Raw genomic sequence first — 15,763 nt, forward strand, 5'->3', positions numbered from 1 at the left:
TCCCTCCTTTCTCTATTTCTTTGTCCAATTTTATTGAGAGTGAAAGTGAGAGGTGTGATAGAGTTTGTAAACTTATCACCCACATATTTTGGTATTGAGTTAGTAAAACTTTTCAATACCAACAATTCTGTAGTGAACCATTTGGTAGATATTCATACACAAGAGCTGTTGTGTACCCATCAGCACAAAAACCAACCAAGCAAACCACATTGACATGGTGGACTCGACCCGTTGTTCCGACTTCATTTATAAAATCTTCTCCTTTTTCATTATAATTGTTGAGGATTTTCACAGCTACAACTCGGAGGAAAGCCGTTCTTTAAACACTGTTCCATAGGCTCCTTGACCTAACTTTTCATTAAACTGATTTGTTATCCTTTTAATATCAGCGTAGGAATATCTACTGGGCTTGTGTGCCATGTAATCATCCAAAAATCTTTCAATCCTCAACTGATTTGTTTTCTCTCTTCTGTTGGAGCTATAAACACGGTAAATGAGAGTCCCCGAGACTGTTACAACCACAGAAAGTGAGAAAATACCTGCAGATACAGATGAAACTCTGCGTTAAGAACCAACCCATTTCTAAATTAAATTAAAATAAATCACAACTGCCTCCAACTGATAAAGCCCCCAGAAATTAGAATTGATTGTATATTAATACTTACACGTATATAGGGTTCTTTTGTGCGGAAGTTAACGTATCTTTTATCCGGATGCTGGCACTGAGTTTTGAACTCGTAAGGTTTTCTTGTACCATAAAAGAAGAACCTTTCAAGGATGGGATCTAAAACTTGAAAAACAAATGATGAAAATTGGTGCCTGTCGAAGCAAGTTCCGACTAGCACCCTAAAATATAACACTGGCATGACGTTCAATAATCCAAACCGTCTTGGATTTAGCTCTCCATCTAAGATTTATGATTATGGATCACACAAGTGTGCAAAAATTAACCTAACTATTAGCAGTTCGAATTCAATGTTGTAAAAATAGTGCTTAGTAGAAAATGTGCCCGCGCGTTGCTGCGGGACTTGAATGCATCACCTTGAACTGCATGAATAAGATACATTTTACCTGAATGAAGAGAGGGATAGATGAGTGAACGCAGCAGTTGATATGTACTTATTACATCAATTCCTATGACTAAATGACGCGTCAATTCCATCATTATGCAATAAAAAAACATAGGGCTAACGAATATGATCAATCATTCTAACATTCTTCCTAGGTTATCCAACCTAAATGGCAAAAATGGCTAATTTCGTTGACCAATTAACCGGATTAGCTAACACTTCCTAAAGAGATATTCTTCATGCTTTACATCTCTTAACTGGAGCTGTAATAGAATTCTAGCATAGTATCCCAAATGCTATTGAATTGGATGACGAAAATGCAGAATTTCTAAATAGCTCATCAAATATTTGTGATTTGTGAATGAAGGTTTTGTATTCATGAATAACAATCATATGCTTGACGATTATCGTGCTAAGTAATTACCAATCACATATTTAAAATACAGGCACAAAAGCTTTAGAAAGACAAATAAAAAATCGATATAACTAAGTAGGCTTTGAATATGCTATCAGGGCACATGATTATATACCTAAAAATGTCAACAAACCAGCTTCTTCCTCCCACGACCCGATTTTCTGAAATTTCCAAAGAAAATAAATCCATTAGCAATTGAGAGAAATTCGAGATATATACAAATCAAAAAGCAGAGGAGCAGAATGTTCAAACCTAATTACACTAGAATCTCAAAACGACCGATGCCCTGGAAATAGCCATGCCCTATTGCTTCTCCTCATTCCCAGTTTGCTCTGAAATGGGGGTTTGACTCATAGTTTGCTCTGGAATGGGTTTGACTTATAGTTTGATCTGCAATGGGAGTTCGAGTTATAGTTTTCTCAACAATGGGAGTTTGAATCTTGACCGAATAAAATTATTGATCGAAATCGTTCTATTTATTAATGCTTGTTCAGAGATATAATCATACCAAACAGAAACAATCCATTGCTAACATCAGCAACCCTAATTTCCTACCAAAAAGAACTTAGCTCAATAGATTTCTTAGGAAACGATTATTAGTCGCTGCGAACCACGAACTACGCAACCGAAACAGAACCAGATTAAATAAGAGCACTTTGAGTAAAGAAAACAAAGTGAAATCTGTTTTCCATGCAAAGAATCTTTTCGCTCTCCGTTCAACACTTTTGATACGTTTTATTTAAAATGGTTTCTCGAATCGGTCATCTCACAGGGTATTCTAACTCTCTTTTACATTCATTTCACGCAAACCAATCATACATTTAAAATAGGGCTTGAATAGCCCAATGTAAACTACACGGAAAAAGATTTAGAACTTGGTTTAGCGGCTGAAAATAATTTGTGCCTCCAAATACTAATGCTTACCCATAACCTAGAATTTAAAATTAGCATTTTGTGGCATTAGGATGTGAAAACTGAAGCGGCAGGTGGCAGCAGTGGTACCAAATTACAATTCTAAATCTAGTAACAGAATCCGCTTGATAATTAACCCATAATATAAAATCTAAATAAGTTAGAGCAAAAATCACCTCAAATCTTTGCTTCTCTTGTACTTTGGTATTGTGGGGTTGACTTGTAAACGGTAGATAAAGTTCTGAAAACCAAGAATGAAAAGCATTCTTTCAGTTAACCAAAAAGCTTTCATAAACGGAGTAAGACATGTAAACAAAAATTAAATCTTGGAAAGCAAACATAAACAAACTTCAATCACAATTACTTTAATACATATTTGGATACAAAGGAAAATTGAATTTATTAAATTTTGATATAAAGAAAATTAACCAATGCAGGAAGAACATTTGTGCCTCAATGGCGTGAGAAGTACTCAAAACAAACTTTGTGATGTGCAAACAGAAAATGAGCATGCTCTCCAACCTAATGCAGGAAAAACATTTGAATTCTTCCATGATATCCATGTTTTGCACATTTAAATATTTATATACCAATTGAGAATAACAATTTAAAGCCCCCACCCACCCCTTCTCCCCCACTCGAAAAATTCACCTAAAAACCACATTAACCGCCACAGTTTAAGAATCCAGATTACATTTTTCAACAAAAAAGAATCAGCCTTCAATTATTAGCCTAAATATTGATTTGCAAACACAATGTAGCAAAAGAGTTGTTCAATAGCTCATTTTGGATTATAGGAAGTCCATTCAAAGAACTGAAAAAGCATAAATGAAAATATTCAAGAACCAACCTTTTTTGGAAACCACTGGTTCTAGTCTTGTGATCTTTGATTCATTTAGCGAGAACCAAATTAATCTGAAATAAAAAGAAACCTGTTTGTTAAATCAACTCAGAATTCAAAACTAATATAGACTGACAGTGCAAAAAGGTATTCGCACACACGTAATGCAACACACACGTGTAATATACAATTGAGTAAGATACTTTGATGCCATGTGGATCATTAACTGTTCCCTTGAGCCACAATTTTATTTGAATTAATGTACTAAAGATTAATGCTATTTACATTGAAAACGTCGAGTAGATTGTTATATCAAAAGATTTGACCACACAGGTAGGCCATGCGGCTTTGGATCGATATTAGTACACTTACATACAAAAAATTATGAAATATTGATTGGTTGATTAATAACGTTAATGAAGATTCTTGTTTTTGGCGTGTGTCAATGAATATTGTTTTGTTACGTCATTTTATTACTTAACATTATTAGTTAAATTTAAATACACAACGTTATGATAAAATGATTTACACTTAACGTTATTGGTAACAGCATACTAAGTTTCAAAAAACAACATTGAACTTAACTAAGTTTGATGTGAGGATTATGTTGAATTTAAATCATGGATCTCTGCTCTAATCTGTATATGACACGTCACACACAACATACACATTTTAAAACAAACAATAACAATCACAAAAGAACCAACAGAGTGATGGCATAAAAATCTCAAGCATGTGGCATCATCTGTCAATGAACAAAAATCAGATGTATCATGTATTGTAGAGGAATAGATAATTGAGAATTCCATTAACAGAGTCACCACCAGAACAACAAAAAATAGAAGCATGGACAAAAACATGCAAAACACATAGTGTGTTTTTTGCAGGGAGATTGTAACACTGAAAAAGCAGCAGAGCAGGAGGAAAAAGAGAAATGGAGAGCAAGGTGGTAGCCAAAAGAGAAAACCAGAGTTATTAATATCTTCTTAGCTCTCCTAATTTAATAATTTAGACTCAAAATAAATTCTATCAGATGTCTTTCCGGATCCATGTTTTGAGAAAGATGGTATTTGTCCAAGGAGAGCAGGAGTTTTCCTTTCTAAAAAAAGGAAGCCAACAGCAATCATGAATAAAAGTGGGTAGAGAATATAAAATTTTACTTGTCTTTTCTTGTGGCTTTGGTGGGTTTGGCAAATGTTTTTTTTTTTGTTTTTTTTGTTTAAGGCAATGGACGGCAGCAGGAAAGGGGGGAGAGCAAACAGGCAGCAGAAATTAAGCAGAAAAGCTAGAAATAATCAAATTGGACTCGAACTTACCAATTTTTTATTCAAATAAACTAAAAAAAGGAGTTGGAATCAAACTAACCTCCGTTTTCTATATGCAGCAAACTGCATCTTGTTTTTGCCTTCGTTAGCAACATACCGTTGGCTCTGTACACACCAAAAAAACACAGTAAACACCTCATTCATTACTAATAGCCATTTCAATTAATTTATTATTTAGACAAATTTTTCAACGATTCCGAAGCTTAGACAAAAATTGCAGGAGAAAATTGAGATTATATGCAATTGTATGTCAAATAACCTGAAAAATACCATATATCCAATATTAAGTGCATACACCTATAAACTAATCTTTATATATACTTTAAAATAATACTGATCAATGTAATCTAAAACATTGAAAACATTATCATACAATTAAAGAAACGATGCAGAAAATTTTCTTTCCATTATTTTCAGATAACTTTCAGGCAACAACTATTTCTTTTATCCCATTTGTCCAACACCACCCACATTTCAAAAAAAAAGGAAGAGTTTAATAACTAATAATTTCAGGCACTTTCCAATTCTCAGCTAGCATGATAAAGACCATGGATAATTTATTGTGTCCATTTTCCTACCACTTCAGTGACCAGAAACTGAAAATTTCTTATCAAATGTGTTAATGCTGCAATATATAGGATGACGGAGAAAATTCCAGTGAAGATTTGTAATCGATTATAGTGTGCCTAAAATCAAGCAATGACCTTCATAAAAACTAACTCAAACCCTAAATCCCTAAACCAGAAATTCACATAATAAAAAAAACCCTAATTCACAAATTACCTAGTGTTTTCGACAGCAGTGGTGTGGCGGCAGTGGTCAGGATGGCAGTGATGGGGTGACAATGGCAAATCGTGGTGGTCTGAGCTGCATAACGGCGATCGCACGAAAACCACAACCACCTTCTCAAATTCTGAAATATCCATCAAAACAAAATGAGAGGAAATCAAATTTGAAAAACAAAAATATAAACTCCACTGATACAAATAAGAAATACAGAGAGTTACGAAACACATAGCACGGTTTAGACAACCAATCTGATTTAACCACAAAATGTAATAGCAACCTATTACAATAACATTTATAGCCATTCTATTTTGTAATCACCCCCTTCCTAAACTATGTATATAGACATTTTTAGCTCGATAACAATAATGTAAAAAAAAAAAAAACAAATAGCAATCCTCGGTTTTAACCAAAGTTTTGAACCACATACGTCGAGTAGGACACAATAGTGGTTCATAATTATAGACTGAAACACACAATTACTGAGTTGAAACACAACAATATTGATTAGTTATTGGTAGTGGAGTATTAAACTCACTGTTCTCTGTCCGGGGATAATTCGAGAGACAGAACCTAATTTCAGAGTTCGTTCTTCTCCATGTGAATACCAGATTAGTGTGGTTTCATCTTGTTAAAGATACGAAAAATTAAGCCATTCAAGCGGTTAAGATATCTAGTAATGATCGTGGAGATGCGCAGCAGGAAGAAGATGTAAGATAAAAAACTTATTAGTATGAAATGAATCCAATATCCAAATGTAAAGGAAATTACTCACAGTAGAAATTCTGAATGGACGAAGTTTTGGCTTCCCTTTCCGGCTATACTTGATTAACTGGGAACCTTTTTTTAATGCAATCAATGCCTTCATGAGAGAGAGAGAGAGAGAGAGAAAGGAATATTAGGTGAAAAGTATTGCCAAATCACACAGAGATCAAAATCTTGAATATATATGTTTAACCATATCAAACATCATTTGCTGGATTCTACTCAGAGAAAATCACTTCAAAAAGTGGTGGCCATTCTAACAAAACGAACTCAATTAACCCAACATCTTAGTAAGTTATTAATCAGAAATATTAAAGGATACAGAGCAGATTAATGCATAGCAGTTATGTATGCAAGGAATACATAATGGTTTCTTCTTACACTCTTTGCAGTGAGCTTGAGCCATTTGGTTAACTAATGACATAAACATAAATTTTTATACCACATTCACAACAAATGACAACATAAACATAGAATACCAGTTCTATATGCAGACCAGATCAATTACATTATAAATCACAACATTAACAACAAATGACATAAACATAGAATTTATAAATTACTTACTTTTCAACTCCAGGAAACAGATTTTTGGCTTAATTTTCTCAAGTGTCGAATTCTTATGATGGGCTTTCCAGTGACAACAGCTGGTGAGTGACCATGAAATTTGGAGTACTTATCCAACATCCATGCCATGGTCTGAACATTGGTGCCCATATCGGGTGAGGGAACATCAGTATGAGTTCCAATGAGGTCATGGATTTTCTGAGCGAAGACGCGAGTCAGACGCTCCAACTCGCTCAAACTTAAGTCCCTGGGGGTGCATCCGATTCCACCCTTGGCTCCACCATATGGAATGTCAGCCACATCAGTCTTCCAGGTCAAGAGTTAAGCCAAGGCATTCACTTCATCCGGATCAACCTTTAAGAAAACAAACCAACAACAAATTTGATTCAGAATCCACCAACAGAAGACATACATTCGCTAAGCTCCTTGGGATTTTATCCCCTGTGATATGATCCATATTAGCCAGCTTCTTCGTCGAAACCGACTTCACAAACACCTTCTTCTTCTGTTTTCAAATTTTCAGGGAAACACAACAATCAACTACGTTTCCGAGAAAATTAACAAAACAAAACAAAACAAAAAAAAACCTCTTTGATTCAGTTTTCTCAACAACCAAACAGAACCTAAAATTTTCAAGCTTACATTTTTGAAGCGAGCCATGGACAGTGTTTGCAATTTCAGCTCCGTAGCTTTGTGATTAATACTGCAAAAACATTATACGCATTTAGAGTAGAGAGAGAGTGAATTTATGCTAGGGATTCGTCAGATAATTAAAACTACTTGAAAAATTAAACAAAATTACCTTTGGGCGTTTAGGGTTTTGGGGGAGCTCTGTCTCTGCTGAGGTTTTAGACGAAGGAAGGTGATGACTGAACGCGCGAGGCAAATTAGGTTTGTTTATTAGGCGCATCCGAACCGTCTAATCATACTAAGGAAATCAAGATGCATCCAAAACACATACAATTAAACTGGAATACGTAGGGAGAAGCGGAAGAAGAAAAAGAAGATGGAGAGGGGGTAGTCGATAGCTTACCCGACATTGGTTGTGGTCGGAGTTGGCAGAAACCAACGAAGCCCTGTGCGATTTCATCGTTGTGAGCTGTGAGAGAGAATACGATGGTCACATGATTTTATCACCTGAAGGTCGACTCTACCAAGTCAGAAAACAGAAAAATTAAAATTCAAGAACAATAAAGTAACAAAAACAAATTACAGAAGAGGAAACAATCAAATTACCTTAACAAAAATCCATGATTATTCCATGAGTGCTGATTCTATGGGTTCTGAAGGGGGAAGGTTTTTTTATTTGAGATGGAGGATGTTCGATCTGGGGATTTTAGGTGAGCATATTGAAACTGAGGGAGAGAGAGAGGGGAGGAAGAGAATGGTAAAGTGATGATCGCACCCTGCCTTTCCACGATCATCAACACGCGGCATCAAGATCAGCGGCAGAGAGAGACAGTGGCAGCTTCATAAATAAACTGAAATGTGGTTAAAAATACTGTTCATTTGTACAGTGCGATTTTCCCACCTTCTTTAGACTAAAGAAATGTGAACAACTTACCAGAGATCTCTTAAGCTTGTCCTTTCACGGGTACTATCTGTAAAAGCAGGTTAATTAAGTCAATAATGAGTACTTTTGTTATCAAAAGCAGGTTCATATCATCAATGGAATACTTACCCTTGACAGCATAATAGTCAGTTTGGTTTTCAGTTTGGTTTTTGTTCAATAAGAGCAACTCCAGTGTAGGAGTCCTCCCCTCAGGCAATTCACTATTTAATCCACTTAGTGAACAGTAACTGCCCTTAATGAATAGTGCATTTCCCTGGCAATTGCCTTTTGCATCTCCACCCCTGCATTGAATAGCCCTGGCAATTGGCAATAAAATATTAATATTTTTTTATTTATAAAATAATACATAATAATTTTATTTGTAATTTCGGATAAGATTTTTAATCGTTCTCGTTGCGCCACGTGTCATTATCCGAAAAGCCAATAGCAATAAAATTTTTGTATTTATAAAATAATTCAAAATAATTATATTTGTTATTTCGGATAAGATTTTTAATCGTTCTCGTTGCGCCACATGTCATTATCCGCAAAGACAATTATTGGTGATGGATTTCCGATAAGATTTTTAATCGTTGTGTCAAGGCACGTGTCATTATCTGAAAAGACAATTATTGGTGATGGATTTCTGATAAGATTTTTAACCAATCACGTCGTGCCACGTGTCATAATCCGATTACAATCTTTGAGGATAGATTTCCACCAGATTTTTAACGAATGACGGCATGCCACGTGGCATTATCTACAACCTAATCCCTTCTGAATCCTCCATATAATCCACCATCCATCCTCATAAATCTCACACCAATTTTCTCAAGATCTCTATCATTATTCATAGTTTCTGCTTCCTTCTTCGCCAAAATCCCTATCATTATTCATAGTTTTTGCTTCCTTCTTCACCAAAATCCCTATCATTATTCATAGTTTCTGTTTCCTTCTTACAATGTATTCTTCTTCTTCTTCAAAGATGATGTGGGAAATCGAGCAAGAAGAGGAAGAATTGTTTAACCAATCACAAAGAATGTTCAATGTTGGGGATTGGGCCCAAAATGAGATGGAAGAGGATGACGAGCGTAGACGGAGAGATGACGAATCAAGAATGGTAGGAGCCTCACAATCCCGTCGAGTCGTCCAAGCTGTGGCTCATATCTGCAGGCCCAACCGTGCTGTAAACATTGATAGAAACAGGCAACGACGAGGTCAGGAGCTCTTGGACGATTATTTTGTCCGTAACAGTGCATTCCCTGATACATACTTCCGACGTCGTTTTAGAATGGAACGACATTTGTTCAACAAAATCATGGGCGCTGTTTGCAACCATGATTCTTACTTTGTGCAAAAGCCGGATGCTTTTGGTGCTATGGGTCTCCTGCCTCAGCAAAAAATTACTGTTGCCTTGCGGATGCTTGCATATGGAGCAGCTGCAGACCAAGTGGACGAGATAACGAGGATGGGAAAATCAACCATTCTTGAGTCCCTCATGAGGTTTTGTTCGGCAATCGAATCTATCTACACCGCAGAGTACCTCCGGAGACCTACTCATATGGACTAGCAAAGGCTTCTGAAGAAAGGCGAGATGCGAGGGTTTCCAGGGATGATTGGAAGCATTGATTGTATGCACTGGACTTGGAAAAACTGTCCAAGTGCATGGCAAGGCGCTTATGGGGACAGAAAAGGATCAAAAAGTATCATTTTTGAGGCGGTGGCATCTTTTGATACATGGATATGGCACGCCTTTTTCGGGGTTCCGGGAGCTCAAAATGACCTCATCGTCCTTGCCCAATCCCCAGTGTTCAACGATATCCTGCAAGGAAATGCACCAAAAGTCACGTATGAGGTCAACGGACGTATGTACGACGGGCCATACTACCTAGCTGATGGCATTTACCCAAGGTGGTCAACATTTGTCAAAACAGTGCCACGTCCGCGAAGTGCAAAGGAAAAACACTTTGCAAGATGTCAAGAGGGGTGCAGGAAAGATGTGGAGCGTTGTTTCGGTATCCTCCAAGGTTGCTAGGCGATCATCAGGGGTGCTGCCAGATTGTTTGATGTAGAGTCGCTTCGATCCATCATGATGACGTGCATCATTCTTCACAACATGATTGTGGAAGATGAGTACGATTATGAAGCCGTTGATGAATATGAGCCAGACACGATGAACAATTCAAGAACACGTATATATTGTGCTCATGACGCCACCGATGAGCCCGTGCAACATGAGCCATTAGAAAGGGATGGACGTTACAATGAAATGATCATTCAACGATATATTGCACTTCAAACATCATATATGCACAATGCCCGCCAACTTGACTTGATAGAGCACCAGTGGGAATTTAGGGGTGCTGAAGATACTTAAGTTCATTAGTGTTTGTTTTTATTTGGTGTGTTTATTTTATTTTATGTGGTGTGTTTTTTTAGTTCATTTAGTGAGTTGAAATGTAATTTTATTTGGTGTTTGTTTTTATTTGGTGTGTTTATTTTATTTTATGTGGTGTGCTTTTTTAGTTCATTTAGTGAGTTGAAATGTAATTTTATTTTATTTGGTGTGTTGATGTTATTTTATTTGGTGTGTTTAAATGTGTTTTGAATAAAGTACTAAATTCAATAAATTGGAAACAACATAAAGTACTATATTCAATGAATAAGAAATTACAACCCGAATTGATTGGAAAATTATGGGCTCGTGAATGGATGATAACCATCACCTAACCAATTTGTGGTGCTAGGATAATCTTTTCTTGTCGTGCTAGGATGATCTTCTCTTGTCGTGCTAGGACCATCTCCTCTTGCTCTCGCTTCTCTTGCACGCCTCCTTCGCACCACGTCTGCTTTCTCCGACTTCCAAAAATATTTAGAGTCTGGAGACTTCCCTTCTAAAGGGTCATTCATAATGTCACGATCTCGTTCAGCCATTCTTTCTTTTCTTCTATGTTCCCTTTCTTGCCGAAGTAGTTCTCTTTCTCTCTCATCAGCTTCAAATTTTTTGTCAAAAGCTGCAGCTTTTGCATCCTCTCTAGCCTTATCAGCCTCAAATTTAGCCATTTCCCGGGCCAAATTCAATTCACCTTGGCGGGCAAGATCTTCCATATACTTTGCATAATCATTCTTGGAAGCATTACCTTTTCTCTTTGAAGCCTTCTTACCTTGAGGCCTAATTGGAAAACGGGTCGACCCCGACGCTTGTTCAACGGGGGGCGTTTCAGGCACTTCTTCATCATGATCATGCGAGGCATGCTCGGGTGTAGAGTGTAGAGGGGTGCTGTTCATGAAAACTTCTGGACCGACATGCACAACTCTAAATTTAGGACAATCTTTGACAATATTCCAACATTCAAACCGGGTGAATGTTTTGTTTTTTCTTTTGGTTTTGGCACCATACCAAGCTTGTGCTTCAAGTTCCTACACAATGTGGGAGAATAAATAATTATAATGAGAATAAGTAACAAATAATTAATACAAACAAATAATTATAATGAAAGTATGTAACTGTAAACACGGAAAATTTCTGAAACGAAAGAGACAAGAACAACGTGCACAAAATAATATTTTGTATTTGATGGTTTTTGGGTTACAATCTCTCTCTATTTTGATCCTCTGATTCGATCTCCGTAAGGTGTAGATTTGTAAATATGTGATTGATCCAAGGGTCGTTGAGGCTTGATCTTGGATGAACGTTCTTTAAGGGTCGTGGGCTTGATCTTTGAAAGTGGATTTGAGCGGATCTTCAAGGAGCCGTGGGGGCTTGATCTTGAGGATGAGTGTTTCTTCAAAGGTTGTTGAGGTTTGATCTTGAATAACGGTGATGAACGGATCTTCAAGGGGCTTTTGGGCTTGATCTTGAAGAACGGTGGCTTGTTGATCCAAGGGTCGTTGGGGCTTGATCTTGGAAGAACGATGAACGAAGAACAGTTTCTTCAAGGGTCGTCGGGGCTTGATCTTGAATTGGTGGATGATTGTTGATCCAAAGGGCCGTTGGGGCTTGATATTGGAAGAACGATGAGCGAAGAACGAATGAGGCTTTCTTGATTCTTCGGGAACCTGGATGCTTGAGAGCTTCGGAGCTTCGGAGCTTCAGAGCTTCAGAGCTTCTAGGTGTAATATGAAATTCTCCCCCCTCAAATGAATGAAATGGGCTTGTATTTATAGAATTTTCCAAGGCCTAATTTTGAATATAATATCCCAGATGAAATAAGTCGTTTCTGCCAGGTGTTGACATGTGTCCTATTTGATGACTTTTCCAACTCATTTCCATTTTCGTTGAGTCACACACTACGTGTGAAATTTATGTAATACATGAGCGTTGACACTTTGATTTATCGGTCAACATTTATTTACCGAAATTTCGATGTCTACAAATGCCCCCACTTCAAGGCACGTCGTATACATGTGCTTGTCACGTGTAGGAGATGCGTTTTGAAGTCCCTTATTGCAGATGTCGATCCAAGAGCCATTCTAGGCTTGATCTTGAATTGGGCTGGAGATTTCTTCAAGGGCCGTCGAGGCTTGATCTTGAATTGGGCTTGAGATTTCTTCAAGGGCCGTTTGAGGCTTGATCTTGAATTGGGCTTGAGATTTCTTCAAGGGCCGTTTAAGGCTTGATCTTGAACTGGGCTTGAGATTTCTTTAAGGGCCGTTGAGGCTTGTTCTTGAATTTTTTGTTTGAAATTTCTTCAAGGGCCGTCGAGGCTTGATCTTGAAGGTTGAAATTGGACCACAAGGAGCTTCATGTGGTAGATGATCCTTGGCTTTGGTAGTGGATGAATCGGCACGTATTTTGTTGCATTTGTTGACTTTCCACAGCTTATTCTTGAACTGGTTTTGATTCAAGGGTGATAGACACTTGATCTTGAATCGGACTTGTGATTTCCTCAAGGGCCATCGAGGCTTGATCTTGAATTTGGCTGGAAACTTCTTCAAGGGCCGTTGAGGCTTGATTCTTGAAGGTTGACTCGAACACATGGCAAGCGGGCACGAGGTGAAGGTGACAACTTGTTGCTTTGTTCAATCTTTCTAATTCACACCTGAGCAGTTTGGTTAACGGTATGATCTTCAAGATTGATGGGCTATTCTTCCAGTTGGTGACTTGATCTTTAGGGATTTGATTCAAGGGTGGTGAATCGGCACGTGCAGCCCACAACGCCTAGTAAGCCGACCCAAGAATTTGAGGGTCAAAACGAATCCACCGTCCAGAATGATTGCAACCCTGATGATATGAGATACTTTTGATTTTGAAGAAGTAGCGGATGACTCAACACGTGCTTTGTTGCACTTGTCTCTACATGCTTCAAGGTATCATTTTCATTTCCTTTATCTGTTCCTCAGGCAGATGTGGCATCTTCTCGAGTTCTTCATCTCAGACTCTTTCTGCTGAGTTGACTGTGCATGCTGCATTCTTCTCTGCTTGTTTCTTCAAGCAGATGTGGCAGCTTCTCGAGTTCCTCAGTTCGGACTCCTTCTGCTGAGTTGACTGTGCAGACCGCATTCTTCTCTGCTTGTTCCTTCTGCACCTTGTCTCCACATGCTGCAAGGTATCATTTTCACTTGCCTTATCTGTTCTCCAGGCAGATGTGGCAGCTTCTTTGAAAGTACAGCAGCAGTGGAAGACGAGTACTCGAAAGCAGTGCTAGGTAGGCAATCAGGGAAGGGTTCCAAGCAGTCGGTTCCTTACCCGAGTTTGAGTGGAGGTTCCGGCATATTGCTTTCTTTATCCTTGTCTTTGCAGGTAAGAACAAGGACAAAGGAAAGGACAAGGAGAACGCATGATATGAGATACTCTTGCTTTCTACCCTGGTGATATGAGATACTTTTGCTTTGGTGTCATTTGTTTACAGAGGTACCCCAAGGAATAAGGAACATTGAATGACTCGAGAGGTTTCGTTGGGAAAGCATTTTTTTGGAGATGAAGAAAGGTTCTCGGAGATGAAGAAAGGTTCTGTATGTCTGCCTTGCTATGAATGGTGAAGTTGGACATTTATATGGATTAATAAATGGTACTGTTCTTTCACTCTTGTCGGCAATCGTTTGATGATTGAACAGTAAACTTCACGTGCTTTCTTTTTCACCGAAAATCTTCGACAAATTGCCCGTGATTTGCGCAAAGTTGAGTGTGCATATGACAGGTGTTCACGAGGCTGAAAAAGACTGGCGCCTCTTCGATATCTGGGATCGGCGTTTCGACAAATTGCCCGTGATTTCCGCAAAGCTGAGTTTGCGTGTAACGGGTGCCGATGCGTCTGGAAAAGCAAGATGCTTCTCCGATTTTTGAGCTTGCCTCTTCGATTTTTGAATGGCCTTTTCGAATTCTGAGTTCGCCTCTTCGATCTCTGAAATCCCGTCGAGTACTGATTTTTTATAGACGCACGCAGTTCGTTTCAAAGCACACTTGAATTTTCGCTTTGTAAAACCTCCTTTCTTGCACTTCTAAGATCTTGATTTGTCCGATCTTCTTCTTTCTTTCAACACTTTTGAAAATGTCTGGCCCCTCCGACCGTCGGCTTGACTTGAACCTTGGTGAAGAGGCAGTCCCGCCTTCTCCAGACAACATATGGCGCCCATCCTTCATATCCCCTACTGGTCCTCTTACCGTTGGGGATTCGGTGATGAAGAATGATATGACTGCTGCGGTGGTAGCCCGGAACCTTGTCACTCCCAAAGATAACAGACTGCTTTCCAAACGGTCTGATGAGTTGGCTGTTAAGGATTCTCTGGCTCTCAGTGTGCAGTGTGCAGGTTCTGTGTCTAATATGGCCCAACGCCTATTTGCTCGAACCCGTCAAGTTGAATCATTAGCGGCTGAAGTGATGAGTCTCAAACAGGAGATTAGAGGGCTCAAGCAGGAGAATAAATAGTTGCATAAGCTCGCACATAGCTATGCGACAAACATGAAGAGGAAGATTGACCAGATGCAGGAATCTGATGGTCAGATTTTACTTGATCATCAGCGGTTTGTGGGTTTGTTCCAGCAGCATTTGCCTTCGTCTTCTGGGGCTGTACCGCGTAATGAAGCTTCTCATGATCAACCTTCGGCTCCTCTTCTTCCTGGAGTTCCACCAAGTGGTGTGACTTCAAACAGTCAACCTCCGACGTCTCTTTTTCCTAGAGCTCCACCGAGTACTGAGACACCACCTGAGCAATAGAGACTCCCTCCCGTTTGTTTGCACATTTGTAAAATTTTTTATTTTTTTTTTTGTATGTAGAATGCAATTTTATGTAAAATTTCCAGAAAAAATAAATAAAATGGACTTTTATTTCTCTTAATGCTTTTTTTTTGCTGTATATATATATTATACACACACATATATATATACACATACATATATACATACATATATATATATATATATATATATATATATATATATTTTCACGTGGAGTGATCCACCATCCCAAAACCCATTTTCCCTTTGTTTTTTTGCATGGTGCTAGCCACCAAGAATCCACCTTCTCTTTTTTTTATTTTATTTTATTATTTTATTTATTTATTTATTTATTTTTCGTCTGCTTTCACAT

General features: G+C 38.1%; 2 protein-coding genes across 14 annotated transcripts in view; both read right to left on the reverse strand.

Annotated features, from left to right (window-relative positions):
- Positions 1-15,763, reverse strand: part of LOC126589829 (rust resistance kinase Lr10-like) — a 60,764-nt gene that overhangs the window by 1,274 nt on the left and 43,727 nt on the right. The window lies entirely within an intron of this gene.
- LOC126590041 (uncharacterized) lies at positions 130-8,196 on the reverse strand. Of its 13 annotated transcripts, none has more exons than XR_007612046.1 (14): positions 7,918-8,195; positions 7,715-7,831; positions 7,484-7,600; positions 7,324-7,384; positions 6,682-7,186; positions 6,125-6,211; positions 5,347-5,476; positions 4,604-4,668; positions 3,248-3,312; positions 2,574-2,638; positions 1,738-1,875; positions 1,601-1,646; positions 666-1,047; positions 130-539 (listed from the first exon to the last, which is right to left on the reverse strand). XR_007612046.1 is itself a non-coding variant. In XM_050255527.1 (5 exons), the coding sequence occupies exons 2-5, from the start codon at positions 4,630-4,632 to the stop codon at positions 1,965-1,967; spliced, it is 231 nt and encodes a 76-aa protein (XP_050111484.1). In that variant the 5' UTR covers positions 4,633-4,668; positions 5,888-6,106; the 3' UTR covers positions 1,882-1,964. The 13 variants fall into 13 exon arrangements, 2 of the variants coding, with proteins under 2 accessions (XP_050111484.1, XP_050111478.1); XR_007612047.1 differs by having other exon boundaries at positions 666-1,071; positions 7,715-7,780; positions 7,918-8,194; XR_007612045.1 differs by having other exon boundaries at positions 666-1,071; positions 7,484-7,609; positions 7,715-7,780; positions 7,918-8,194.

Source organism: Malus sylvestris, chromosome 2 (assembly GCF_916048215.2).
Source record: "Malus sylvestris chromosome 2, drMalSylv7.2, whole genome shotgun sequence".
In the NCBI taxonomy this organism is placed as follows: domain Eukaryota; kingdom Viridiplantae; phylum Streptophyta; class Magnoliopsida; order Rosales; family Rosaceae; genus Malus; species Malus sylvestris.